Source organism: Pholcus phalangioides, unplaced genomic scaffold (genome assembly GCF_987345545.1).
Source record: "Pholcus phalangioides strain wild (caught in Gottingen) unplaced genomic scaffold, Ppha-v1.0 ptg000008l_1, whole genome shotgun sequence".
NCBI classification, from domain to species: domain Eukaryota; kingdom Metazoa; phylum Arthropoda; class Arachnida; order Araneae; family Pholcidae; genus Pholcus; species Pholcus phalangioides.
The window spans coordinates 64,101,023-64,116,222 of record NW_028301601.1 but is presented as its reverse complement, the minus strand read 5'-3'; the positions used below and the strand labels follow the sequence as shown (position 1 = coordinate 64,116,222).

Sequence of the window (15,200 nt, the reverse complement as noted above, 5' to 3'; positions counted from 1 at the left end):
TAGTAGTTTGGATATATTCTCAAAAAATATCGTTATACATAGAGGGATTTAACGTAGTAAAGGCCCTCGTTGTATCGCGAGGAGATTAACGTTAGATTATAGAGGCAATTCCAAACAGATTCGAAAAAATATCGTTGTATCGGGATTTATTATTATATCGAGTATTGTTTTAGAGGTATTTATTGTTATATCGAGTATCGTTGTAGAGGGACTTATTGTTATAACAAGTATTGTTGTAGAGGGATTTATTGTTATATAGAGTATCGTGTGTTGTAGTAAGGATTTACTGTATTTACAGCAAAGGAATGCTCTCTCACCATACGAGAACGGGACGAAAGCTGGCGGTTTATGGATCTGTCCATCCTTCAGGAACCTTCGTGGTTCGAACTCGTGTGGATTGGGCCAATCGTTCGGTTGGTGATGAACTCCCCACAGATTCGTCATGATGATAGTACCTCTGGGTATGAAGTAATCTCCGATTCTGCTGTCTTGCGAAACGCTTCGGAAATAAAAATGTAAAAAAAAAACATTATTCGCGTTAATGATATACAAAAAAATTGATTTAGAGCCGTGTTCCTTAACCGGGGTGCGTTTTTGGGGGTGCGCGATAGGAAAAAAAAAGACAAAATTGAAATTGTGGCGCTGCAGCCGTGAACGAAAACGCGGGCTTCCGGGTAAAAAGAAAAATCAGCCAGTCTTTTTTCATTCCGTCCGCACTCAACGATGTCTCATCTTCTTTCGCTATTCCAGTAGTTCCCAACCAGGGGTGCGGGAGAGCATTTTGGGAGTTGTGCGGTGGAAAAAAAATTACATGTTGACTGATTATTCAGGAAAATTAAAATGATAAAAATTGAATTTTTCAATTCCTAAAAAAATTAATCATACCAATATTTTGACGCCACACTTACTCACAGAAATGAGTCATATGAATTTTGCGTTGTATTAATGTTCCTAATCTATGCATTTATATGTGTTTCTTTGTTTCTGTTTTTGTCTTTTTGTATCAGATTGCACTTGTAGTATTATTGTGAAAATAAAGGTTTCTTTTCGATTAGCGATCGTACTTTTTGGTGAGGAAAAATACGACTATTTCTACCTAAACCATCGAGCTTATATTTCTGGAGGGAGCATCCAGCCGCCGCGACGACGTCTATATCTAATGCAAGGAAACCACGTGACTCGGTGAAAACAAAGCTCGTTTGCCCACAGAAATGTACAGTTCGGTCTCTAAATATTGAGTTTTAAAGATTAAAAAAAAAGGATAGAGAAATCATCATTTCTTTCATTAATGCTGGAATAATTTCTGTTGTTAATGCTGGAATAATTTCTTTTGTTAATGCTGAAAAATTTCTTTCATCAATTCTTGAATTTTCTTTCATTAATTCTGGGGATTGTCCTTCATTAATTTTTCTTCATTAATTCTGGGGATTGTCCTTCATTAATTTTTCTTCATTAATTCTGGAATTTTCCTTCATTAATTCTGGAATTTTCCTTCATTAATTCTGGAATTTTCCTTCATTAATTCCGGAATTATTTCCTTCATTAATTCTGGAATTTTCCTTCATTAATTCCGGAATTATTTCCTTTATCAATTATTATTTCTTTCATTGCTTCTGGAATGATTGCTTTCGTCAATTCTGGAATGATTGCTTTCGTCAATTCTGGAATGATTGCTTTCATCAATTCTGGAATGATTGTTTTCATCAATTCTGGAATGATTGTTTTCATTAATGCTGAAATTATTTCTTTCATTAATGCTGAAATTATTTCTTTCATTAATGCTGAAATTATCTCTTTCATTAATGCTGAAATTATTTCTTTCATTAATGCTGAAATTATCTCTTTCATTAATGCTGAAATTATCTCTTTCATTAATGCTGAAATTATCTCTTTCATTAATGCTGAAATTATCTCTATCATTGATTTTGGAATTATCACTTTTTGTCAATGCTGAAATTATCTCTTTCATTAATGCTGAAATGATCTCTATCATTGATTTTGGAATTATCACTTTTTTATCAATGCTGAAATGATCTCTTTCATTGATTTTGGAATTATCACTTTTTGTCAATGCTGAAATTATCTCTTTCATTAATTCTGGAATTATCTCATCGATGCTGTTAAATTATTTCTTTCATTTATTGTTTTAAATTCCTGCCATAAGAAAATAACCGGGGATTGTGTTTGTATTCACCGAGTCACGTGATCTTCCTACGAAAGATGTTGGGGGACACCGTTCTCAGCAATGCCAAGGCAATACCTTCTAAAGCACCTTCTTGCTCTAGAAGGTGGTGGCCAAGGCGGAGACCGCTGACGTCATGCTCTCTCCAGTAATATATTAAGCTCGATGACCTAAAGCAGCGGTTCTCAACCGGTGTTCCGAGGAGCCCTTGGGGCTCCTTGTGCGCTCCGCGGTCGCTCGAGGAAAATTAAAAAAAAACAGCAATTTGAAAAAAAAAAAATAATAATTACTTTAGAATAATAAAAATATATCAGTAATTCTTTGCTGAATAAGTAAAAAATAGGTCCACGGGGCTCCGTCATAGAAATTATATGCCAAAAAGAGATCCGCGAGTCGAAAAAGGTTGAGAACCGCTGACCTAAACTATTTCGTGGTTTGTTTACATTGGTACCTGTTGTGCTTAGATTTGATATTGTCGTGATTTACGACTTGGGAGATAGATGGCAAAAAACTCAGTTAAGTGTCAAAGAAACATTAATTTATAATTGTTGCGGCTGGAATCAATAAGTGAAGATCTATTCAACGAATCCTTTTTTCCGAATCTCAAAAAAATGCCAAAATTATGGTTTTAAGTTCCGTTTTTGAATTAATCTTGAAAAAAAGAAGCCAAAGTTAAATATTAGCCATAGCCGAAAAGACATTAAACAATAATTAAAAAATGCGTAAAAATTAATTATCGGACAATGAATGTAATCAATTGCAGAAAAGAAACCTGAATTTTCTAACATAAAAAACACATTATCCAAGGGGGGTGCGGAAAGGAAAAAGGTTGGGAACCACTGCGCTATTCGTATGAATAAAATTCTTATTGTTTATTTTCATGTTATTTTACAAAACTAAAAAATGATTAAAATTGCATTTTTCGATCCTTAAAAAAAGTATGAGGTATACAGAAGTTTTGACAAATTTTCTTTCAACTTTCGCTTGTAGAAAGAAATGTATGACGTGAAATTCGCGTTGTAAAAGTTTCTTTTCGATTAGGCGTTCGTACATTTTTTTCCATTTCGAGAGATTGAGAAAAAACATAATTAATGCCCATAATATGTCGCGGTTTATTTTCATAGTGCTTACTTCGTGTTCTTAGCATGCTGTGCATAGATTTCATACTGTCGTGAGCGTGACTCATGAAAAACGTAAAAAAATTTATTCAAGTGCCAAACAAACATATATATACAAAGTGACCTGTTAGTCCTAACTCGATCATTATCTCATCAATCGTTCATCGTAGAGGAATGATTTCAATTTAAAACATTATTGAAATGTGTTAAAACTCACCCTGTACTGGTTCTAAGGGAAAATAAATACAGTGTGTCACAAAATAAAAATATATAAATTTTTATATGGACGCCCTGTCCTTAAAAACCCAATATGAAAGTTGTTGCCTTGTCACTTCTGAGGCCAACAAAAACATTTTACGTTTCTAAGTCAGTGCAATATTCACTGAGACATTTGAATTCAAAAATTGGAGAAATATTGTTAAAGAGTAGCATAAATGAAAGAAAGGAGCATTGTCCGTCAGTTTATACTGTTCTTTCCAAACTTTTCTTCGATTTTTTAATTCAAATAGAAACGCGAAATGTTTTTTTTGCCTAAAAAGAGACATGGCAACAACTTTTTAATTGGGTTTTTTAAACAGGTGTCCATATAAAAACTTAAATTTTTCAGTTTATGACACACTGTATTTGCACTCTCTAAAGTGGTGCAGGGTATTTTTGAACACATTTTGAGCATTTTTTAAATTGGAACAATTTCTCCACGACAAACGCTTGATAACATAAAGGCCGAGTAAGGACTTACAGGACACACTGTGCATTGTTGTACCGTCTGGAATCAATAAGAGAAGAACAATTCACGGTAATTTTTTCCGAAATTTCGAAAAATGCTAAAGAAACTAACTTTTTTTAGTTTAATTTTTAAATTTATGTAAAAAAAGAAGCCAAAACTAAATATTAATAGTGGCCGACAAAGTAATTAAATAATAAGTAAAAGAGTTTGTGAAAATTAATACGATTAAATACTCGAGGTTTGGGTGTACCCAAAATTCCAAAACGAACACGGCTATACGCGTTTCAGAACTATATGAAGTTCCTTCATCAGTAGCAGAAACAAAGAAGAAAAAGAAATATTGAAAAAAAACTCCTTATAGCGGGAGTTACTCGCTGTTGTAGACAAGAGTCAAATTCAAAATGAACCGGCAACAAAAGAGCAAGAGGACTGAAAAAAGAAGAAAAATGGCGGAGCCAATCACAACCGAGAACGTGATAGTGATGCTGATGGAGAAGAATAATTATTGTACAAACTGCTGCCAGGTTTTTGAGAAGGGTGGTGTGCTAGATAGGTCGTTGACCAACTGGTTTGTGTTTCTGTTGATGTGGAGTGATTCGAAGAAATCCAAGTCAGACGGTGAGGGACATTTTTGGATGATTTTGGCAGAAGAGAAGTCAAATTTATGGTCAAAGGACCAGCAGTGTTGGGCTATGGATGAGCGGTTAAGGTCTTGGTTGCTTACGTATCTTCTATGCTCATTTAAACGGTATTTTGGGGCACGTTTAGTTTGGCCTATATATGATAATCCGCATTGGCATGAAATGCTGTAGATGCCCCAGTTGTTGAGTATGTCAATGGGATCTTTTAGTTGAGAGAAACGAAGTTTATTGACGGGGGTGAAAACCACAGAAAAATTGTATTTTCGAAGGATTTTAGCGATGCGTTGGCTGGTTTCTGGGAAGAAAGGCAAATTGATCAAGTTTTTGTGTTCAGGTTTATGCTCGGTTTTTGAAGTGTTTTTAATCAGTTTGCTGAGTAGATTATCAATGAGAGAGCTACGGTAGCCACGATCGACTGCTATTGCTCTAAGGATATTCAGTTCAGCATCGAGTAACGTCTACAACAGCGAGTAACTCCCGCTATAAGGAGTTTTTTCAATATTTCTTTTTCTTCTTTGTTTCTGCTACTGATGAAGGAACTTCATATAGCTCTGAAACGCGTATAGCCGTGTTCGTTTTGAATTTTGGGTAAACCCAAACGTCGAGTATTTAATCGTATTATCAAACACAAAAGGTAATCCATTTCTATTGTGAAAATTAATTAATACAGATAATTTAGTTGAATATAGGAAAAAAAAAAGAATAGAAAACTCATTATCCAGGGGTGTGTGGGAAGGTGAGTTGTGTTGCACTGGGGATGCAGGATGGAAAAAAAAGTTAAGAACTACTGATTTAGAGTGTACGGTGTACAAATGATCCAGCATGTATCTAATTTTATACCGAATACTCACCATCTGAGCATGCTTATAGGCACCGTCGTGTTGCTTCTCATCACTTCCATAACGACAGCCATAGTATACGGCATGCGTAGGTGATCGTCCCACGAAGGGTCGTTGTCTCGTCCGATCACCTCGTCAACTTCCCGCTGTACCGATGACTGGATGAGAGGGTGATGCAACATGCACGCCAGTGCCCACTCCAGCGTCGCCCTCGAAGGTGTACTGCCCCCTCCGAGAAGCGACAGGTAGTTGCCTCTCAACATTCGAACTGCAAACGGAAAAATAGCTAAGACATCAACATTAAACATCAAAGTACCGGACGCACCCCGCTTCTCATCTCAGAGAGATATCGAAGCATTCCCGAAGGATGGGTGTATTCGGAAATTTATGAATTTATGTCAAAATAGCAAACAACGATATTTCATAGGTAACAAGGATAGGAAATTTTACCGGTGAACCATTGATCCTAGAGTCATACTTTCAATTAGACAAAATTTAAAAATAACGTGTAGCACTAAGATATGTCATTAATATTTCAAGGGGTTGTATAGTTTTTTAAATAAAAAATCAACTTTTAATGCACTCCCCGTGTTCCCCAAAACCCAATTAGAAAGTTGGTGCCCCTTACTCTCCTGATGACAACAAAAAAAAATACACGTTTTTAAGTGCAACATTCACTGCGATATTCAAATTCGAAAAATAGACAAAATTGGGAAAAACAACATTTAAAGCGTTTAAAACGGTATTCCTGCATTTTTAATGCTGTTTTTCCCCAATTTTCCTCCGTTTTTCGAATTCGAATATCTCAATGAAAAACTTTCACTTAGAAACGTGGAATTTTGTTTTATTTTGTTGGCATCAGGAGAGTCAGGGCAACAACTTTATGAGTTTTTGGGCACATGGGGACTGCATAAAAAGTTAATTTTTTTATTTTAATAACTATAAACCCCTTGCAACATGAATGGCATATCTGAACGTTCTGCCTTGTTTGGTTACTTATTTTTATTGAAAGTAAGCCTCTGCGATCAACAGTTAACCAGCAAAATGCCTGTTACCTAGGTACCCTGATATACAATAAGGAATCTGGAATAAAAATTGTAATTATAACGTCGTCCACAGTTAATCAGTCCGTAATTGTTATTGTCATTATGTAGGTAATCGCACAAGGCATCAACAAATACAGGTACACTTTCCAATATGTTATTCATGTAATATCATTTCATATACCAGTAGTTTCAAATGGTGATCTGTGGAATCTTTGTGGGGAGTTCTAAGGATCCTGTTGCTAATTTTATTAATTGTGGCATTTATCTCTCATATATCGGCCTACCAAACGTTCTCTGAAATTTCTCCTCTCGGAGCATAAGTTCTACGAAAAAATCAGATGCTCAAACGTTCTTCCATAGCTCAACAATTGCTGGAAAATGCTCTTCACTTCTCGACTTAGATTTCTTTGAAGCGCTTTACATTCATAAAAATTCATCTGTTTTGGTTTACGATTTCTCCAGCAATCCATATTTCTCCAATGTTTAGGCCCAAAATCCTTAAAATTACCCCTCCCTTCCATTTCATCATCGATAAACCCCGTCTAACAATCGTAATCGTATCATTATCATCATCTCTATCAAGTCAGTACCTCTGAGAAGCGTCTGTTGGCATCTGTTGATTGACGCTAACATTTTCGCTGGAGACCAGCAGGTGTTTAAAAATTGATGAAATTATGACTGGATCCCATGTCTGTGGTTGGTGCAGTGGACAGAACATAAAACTCGCATTACGAAGGTCGATGGTTCGGTCCTTTTTTAAGTTTATTTTTTTCTCTCTCTTCCATCCATAGGCGGAGATAGACGTGAAAGTCTATGGGGGGGGGGGGTGCATGATGACGATGACGTAAATTCATATGTATGTGCATATACATTAGATCAGTAGGCTCCATCTTTAACGCTGGGGAAGAGGGCCACCCATATTTCCGCCCATGCTTCCATCTTCGTTTGTTTTATGTCTGAGTGTGATGATTTTAAATTTATATAATATATTTTTCATCGTATTTCCTTTTAAAAGCCGTTGCACAAGTTGAATGCGGTTCATTCTTAATGCTATCACATAACCAAATTTAGATTTACTTGTTCTCAAAGATGGGCAGAACGCAGGAATGTCAATCCGAAGGTTGATGGTTCGAACCCAGCTCATAATGATAGTTATGAGCGGGGTATATTTTTTCCGGCTATTTTTATTTTTCCTCTCTATTCGAAAATTATAAAAAAGAATAAAAGAATTGCAAGCCTTTTTTCAATTTGTGCATTTATATATACCAATCGCCAGGTGCACGGCGTAAGAGGGTTGTTTTGTTCCTCTAAAAATGAAATTATAAAAACTAAAAACTATATGCACATGATAAAATATTATATGATGCCCATAAAAAATATTTATGTCTGTCTTATTCTAAGTATGGATTATTTGTGCTAATGCGCGTGTCATGACAAAACAAAAGCGAAATCGTTTACCGCTCTTTTAAGCGGTCAATTCTTGACTTCAAATCGGAAGAAAATACTCTATCAACATAGCATTCGCCGCCATGTCATTTGAAGAAATTGCCTTTTCAATTCTGCGCATGCGCATTAAGTCAAGTACAAAGGCCACAACAGGCAAATTGCCCGTCGAGGTGGTTGTTAATTGCATTTTTTATTGGGTTGCTTTATTTTTGAAATATATGACATCCATATTTTTATGGGCATCTTTTTCTCAGCCACCTCGTTGGGCATTTTGCCTGTTGTGGCGTTGTATTTGTATTTGTAAATAACCAAAATACAGCAACCCAATATAAAAGCATACATTACCTAAAAAATAATAATAATTTATTTATTTAAAATACAAAGCTACAGGTTTAAAACCCAATTACAGCTTGCAGTAAAAATAAAAATTAGCACAGAATAAAAAAACGACGACATGATAAAGCACACAAAAACAAATAAAAAGTAACAAAAATTACGCAAAATACAAAAATTCTAAACAAACATATATACAACGCAAACGCAGCAAAAATCTTCCTAAGTCGGTAACAAACGAATGAAAAATACCCAGATGTTGAGGAAAGTCATTATAAAATTCGAAAATTCTGTTTACATTTGATCATTTTTGTCGCACCACGGTCATTTTCTGTACACGAGGGCTAACTTTTTTTTAGACCGGGACCTACAATTTATTGCCGATTCCGAATGGCAGGCTTGTTTTTGATACTCATCGAGAGGTTGGTGCGCTAACCCCTTGATGGGGGATTCCCTGCGGTAGCAATGTTTTGCTGCGGTCAAGTCCCCGTTTTTCTTGTACCCCTTTGTCACGAAAGTTTTCTGACAAGGACGTACCGGGTATCGAACTCGCGACACTTCTAAACATCCTTTGGTATTTTAGGCGAGTATCTTATCGACCTGGGTACCGCGCCCAAATCTGTTTACAGCACAGTAACTACCAATATTGGTACTGAATGATTTGACGGCAAGCAATTAGATCTTGTATTGTGGCACTTAATATTGGTACAGATTTCGTTAAAAATGGGTATGCAATCTGGTTAGTCAGCAGTTTCTTGAAAAAAATAACGGGCAAGTTCTCTCTACGTTTTTGTAAACTAATAACATTGAAACTGTTTCGTAGATGAGTTGGCAGATAAAATATTGTTATAAGGACCATGCTTTTGAAACAATTCTTAGAAAATTGTTTTGAATATTTTCAAGACTCATAATATGGCAAGCGTGAAATGGGTTCTGGATAATCGAAGCATATTCCAATTTAGATTTTGTAAGCGTATTAAAAAGGTATATTAAAGTATTACTACCATTGAAATCTCTCGACATTCTTTTAAGCAAGCCAAGTTTTTTATATGACACAGAACAAAGATTTCTAATATGATCAGCAAAGTTAAAATTGGTACTATAAATAACGCCTAAATCGGTCGCAGAGGTTCTTCTAAGCAATTGGCTATTATTAATGCTATACGTAAAAAAGATTGGATTCTTTTTTGTGAGTGAATCAAAGAACAAAACATTTATCAATATTGAGATTAAGTCTATGAAGTAAACACCATTCGTGAATAAAAGACAACTCATTTTGTAGGCAATAACATACATCAATACAATCAATACTTTTAAAAATCTTCAATCATCAGCAAAGAGTAGACAATTTTTAAAAAGTGAGGATAGATCATTGATAAAAATAATAAATAACAACGGGACTAAGACAGATCCCCGAGGTACACCAGAACTAGCGACAAAACCTTGGCTTAAATTGGATTTATAGGATACATACAACACTCTATTGGGTAAGTAGGAAATGAACCAATTCACTATATAAGTCAGAGTTAAAACCAATTTTACTAATTTTGCTAATAAGAATTCCATGATCGATATGATCAAAGCTTATTATAACATAAAAAATAATAGCATATAAAAGCTAATAATAATATATAAAACATTACCCATAAAAAAATTATGGTTGTCTTATTCTAAGTATGGATATGGATCGAAGCTTCTCGATTTATCCCACCATGTCTATCGTACTTCTTTTTAAACGTATCAAATGCGTTAGAATTCACGACCCCGGAAGTTAGCTCTTCCATTTATTAACAACCCTATTAGGGAAAACTTCCTGTGACATAACAACCTGGAATTGTCCCTTACTTGACGATGCTGGTGTCCCCTTGTCGAAGCAGTTGATTGATGACGTATTAATAACTCAGGTGGTCCATCCTATTCATCCCATTGAAAATTTTAAACACATCGATCATATCCCCACGACAATTGCGTCCCTCATGTGTAAACATTATTCAAAAAATCAAGTCTCCCTTCATAGCTTTAGGCCCGTGTGCCATCAAGAGCACGCATAGCTCTTCTCTGCAGCCCCTCAACCAAGCCTATGTTCCTCCGTAGGTATGGTCTCCTCAACCTTACAGTATACTCCACTGCAGGACAAACTAAGCCTCGGAAAAGAGGAAGAATGACTTTAGGAGAACGCGAAGAGACCTTTTTAAGTATGAATCCCCAAGCATTCTATTTGATTTTTTGACCACCGCTGAACAATTTTCAGAAAATCGAAGCCACTCGTCAATAAGAATTCTCAAATCGGTGACGCTAGTTGCATCCGGGATAGTGATACCATTCAACTCGTAAAACGTGACAGATGACACGAGACTGTAGTCTTCCTCTGCCATCATTGCCACCATCGTGCGTCAGCCTTATATCAACAAAGTGATTTGTTCAAGCGAATAGTCGGCGCTAAAACAGACTTTTTACCACTGAAGAAGGGGCTATATTAGTTGCGAAACGGCTGTTTGGAGTCTTTTTTTCATATTGTGAGTTATAATCGTTGGTTTTCATTTTTCTATACAGCAATATAGAGTTGCACAAATAAAAGAACTCTGAAGACAACCGACTGTGGACCAATTTTCTTTTCAAATCCTGTCCCACTTCGATCTGAAAACAAAATGTTCCTTTTTCCAATGTTATTTCTTTCTCCTCGCTGTTCTCGATTCTGCCTTTAACGAAGAAAAAAAAAGAGCAATTTAATTTCAGTTTCAAGATCTTTCTCACGTAAAAATGCTCGTGTTTATTTGACTTTGATTCATTCCTCCAAAGAGTGCACCTTAATTACCGAGTACTTTCGAGAATGTTCTCGAAGAGATAGAGAGAGAGTTATACTGGCATGCATTGTAAAGAGCTCAACCTAATTACTGACTTTAATGGCGGAATTTTTATTGCAAGAATGTGTGTGATCGGTTCGAGCCCCACTTCGGATAAGTAACAACAATGGCCCAGATTCCTTCCTTCCGCTCTTCCTTTTGTTTTTGGAGTCGATTCCGCCGTCGAAAAAGCTCTTATTATCATTATTAGTTCTCTTCAATGACCATGATCACCATCATCATCATCATCATAGCCATCGTTATCATCATCGGGGGATGATAAATAATGACAATGCAAGTGCCCCTCTTTTTTTATCTGAAATCTGTTTCGTATGAAGAAGGTTCTTTGATTGTTTTTGTTATATTGAAAATGAATTATTCATCGAATTATTGTTATTATTTTTCGGTAATGAAGCTTGTTAATGGTCATTTTCGTTATTTTATTGCGTTGTCTTTGCTCAGGACAATCGGCACGTATAAGTTTTTAGATTTTTACGTGCTTTTGTAGATATTGCGTCGTAATAATTACTCGGAAACAATTTCAATGAAGGAAACATTTTCATTTTATGGATTTAATCAAAATTCTTTCCAATCACATTTTTAGTTTAATTGAATTAAATTGAGTTTGAAGAAGTTAAAGAATATTCGCCTAGAAGCTCTTCTCTGCACCCCTTATACTTAGGCTGCATACTTCTGTAAATATTGTATACACAACTGCACGTAAGAGACGGAGACATGAAATTATTTTTTTAAGTATGAAACCAATCGTTAACTTTGTGTGCGTGTGTGTGTGGTTTGACGTACGCAGAACAAGCCTCAAGACAAGAAAATAGAAACTTCGGTCTCTCATCAATGAAAGATGCGGTCGTTCATCAATGAGAATTCTTAAATCAATGAGTTTAGCTTCATCCACAGAAGTTTTACAATCGAACTGGTAAGTAAACTTGGGTTTTGAGAACCAGCATTGCTAGCAATGCGCTTGTCAACGCTAAAAATCATGCTCCATTTTTCTACAAATACTACGATAGCATTCAATTTGATCTCGAGCAACTTCCTACCACTAGGGGTCCGGACTAAAACATTGAATTTTTTGTCATCTATGAATTTATTGAGATGCCAATCGATTCCTTGATCAAGTGAAAAGAAAGAAAAAAGATGTATAGGACCTGTAATACTATTTAGTACTCTACAGTAACTCTTATTAGTTACAAGTACTCTACTTGTTGATACCGTGCAATCCAAAGATTATCCTCTGATCAATCCCACACCCGCAAATCTATCCAATTCAACAAGGCCCTCCCCCCCCCCCACTTCTATCCCGATTCCACGTAAATGATTCAAGAGTTTGCCAGGCTGCACCTAATCGGATGTTTTTCAGAAATTAAGATAGACCACGTCTCTACAATTTTCTCAATCTGAAGTCCTAGCTTCATGATTATAGAAGCAAGAGGTTGATTGCACACAACTTACTCTTCCCAAACTAATCTTGACTATCTGGTACTGCATTATTATCCTTCGCTCTATTCACCAGTCGTCTATGGCTAATACTTTGCAGCGTCTCCAGGATTGAGCTCGTTAAACTGACCGGATGATAAGTTGCACTGTTGAGATTTAGGCATTTGCCATGATTTTGCCAACTTGCAGCACCAGTATTACACGAAACAAGCAAATAGGTTTGGACCACATATACGCACACACCCCTACACACACATTTTGGCACGTACCTATTCGTTAGAAATTATCAGGGGAATGATTATGAAGGGCATGCAAGATAAGTAGTATTATCGCCTTAGAATATTCCCCAAGGACCCTGGAATAAATATCATTCCGTTCTAATGCTTTGTTTGTTAGAAATGTTTTTAGAAGTTGAATAACTTCTTTTCCTTCTACATAGTTAGGTTCATTTATCCTCCCCATGATTCAAGCGGAATATCGTCATCTCTGTTAAATAAAAACTGACGTGAATCAGTCATTGAATACTCAACAAGTTTTTTGTTCGTCTTCTGCCTGAGGTGAAAAAAAACGTTTCGTAGCATTCGCTTCAGATCAGTTAAAAGCAGGGCCGCAACTAGATACTTTGTTAGCCAAGGCAAAGAGTGAATTCGACACCAGTACCCGGGCACCAGATCCGCTTGCTCCTCCCCCCACCAATTGCGTCCCTGGTTGCAAGAATTCTACACAGCAATACGTTATTTTAACTACCAACAGATTAGGCAATGCCATAGGCTTCTAATGACCTCTTCATTTCTAGCAACATGTTTTTATATAGTGCTGCTGGCCAGTACCTCTTAGATATAGAAGGCCTCCGCAGTCTGCTTGAGACGTCAGTAAGTAGTTTATTTTTCCTCAGAATATTCAGGGAAAAAATTCCCTCATCATCGTTGTGAGGAAAAGAAATGCTCAGAATTGGCGATTTCTATGCCCCACATCCAATTACTATGCGGTATTTGTAAGCCAATCAGGAAGATTCTACGCCAAAATAAGAAGAAACGAAATAGGATGCTGTGTTTCAAAATGTGGCAAGCTTACTAGGTAGTCTGAATGACGTTTAGGAAAAACAGTGCAGTGGCCTTCTATCTCTAGGAGGTGCTGTGCTAGCTATATAGAAGGCATGTAAATTTTAGAAGCATGTGTGCATTACGCATTCTGTTAGATAAATAGTTGGTGTTATTAGAAAAGAGCCACCCATCATGCATTCTGTGATACTCTCGTGACACACTCATTTATACAGTCGAATCCCGTTATAACGAGCTCCAAGAGAAATCACTTCGTTATAAAGGAATTCCAAGTTTTAGTATTGTTCGTATGTAAAATTATTTGGAGGATTTCACCAGGAGCGTGAGGAGGGTGCGCCACCTATACGGATAAGAACGCACTACAATATTCCCCCTCCAGTCGAAGACGAAACATTTAAGGAAAAAAAAATTTAATAATAATCATACAAATAAAAAAAAAATTGCAATATATATATATACTATACCTACATAATTATGAATCATACAATTTTGAAGAGGTGATAGAAAATCTTACTTTTCGTCCAGACCTGGAAATATACCGATTCTTGAAAGCGTCACATAAATTATTATTTAACATAAAACATGGCTTAAGGCAATCTATGGATACATTTTTATGATTGCCATTAATGTTCAACATAAAATACTTATCTCAGTTCTTGAAATAACTTCAAATGGTCCGGTGTATGGTTGTTGTAGAGGTTTGCGTACATAGTCTTGTCGGACGAATACTGATGGAGAAGTTAGCAAGTCTGTCTCTCTAGACGAAGGGCTTGGATGAATTGCGTGGGTGGTACTGGTCTCACACGGGAGAAATCTCTCAGTCTCTGAAAGAAGTCATATCGAGGTAGGACGTCTCTCTTATCCGAGTGCCGGAAGAGTTCCCTAGGAAGGCGTAGGGCTGTGCCGTATACTAACTCAGCGGTTGATACTTAGAGGTCTTCTTTGATGCTGGAACGTAACCCCAACAGAACTGTAGGTAGAACCTCTGTCCAGTGCTCGTTATCTTTGAGGACACACATCAGAGAGGCTTTCGCGGTGGAATCTTTCGACCTGGCCGTTGCACTTTGGATTGTAGGCAGTGGTGCTGGATTTTTCGATGCCGCACAGTCGTGGAAGAGAGCGAAATAGATCGCTCTCACTACCGACGACCTTGATCTGTGGTCACCTTTTCGGGAACGCCAAACCGACATACCCAAATAGAAAAAAAATGTCTCCGCTGTAGTTTCAGCGGTTTGGTTAGACATTGGTACCGCTTCGGGCCATCGCGTGTACCGATCCACGCATGTTAAGAGTGTATCCTTTAGAGTGAGGCATGGGTCCTACAATGTCCAGATGAACGTGTGCAAAGCGAGAATCAGGAACCTGGAGAGAGCCTAAAGAAGACTTGGTATGTTTTATAACCTTCGACTTCTGGCAAACGATGCAAGTACGACACCAATCTTTGCAGTCTTTCGCAATCGATTTCCAAATGAATCGTTTACGTACCATACCTAGAGTAGCTTTAATCCC

The 15,200-nt window shown here is 36.7% G+C and overlaps 1 protein-coding gene across 3 annotated transcripts in view; it reads right to left on the bottom strand.

Annotated features, from left to right (window-relative positions):
- Positions 1-15,200, bottom strand: part of LOC149084759 (cytochrome P450 2J4-like) — an 89,437-nt gene that overhangs the window by 40,005 nt on the left and 34,232 nt on the right. For all 3 annotated transcript variants that reach the window (XM_089235193.1, XM_089235192.1, XM_089235194.1), the window contains exons 6-7: positions 5,520-5,775; positions 318-499 (exon numbers count right to left, since the gene is read on the bottom strand). In XM_089235193.1, coding sequence (XP_089091319.1) covers positions 318-499; positions 5,520-5,775 — 438 coding nt within the window. The remainder of the gene's footprint in view (positions 1-317; positions 500-5,519; positions 5,776-15,200) is intronic.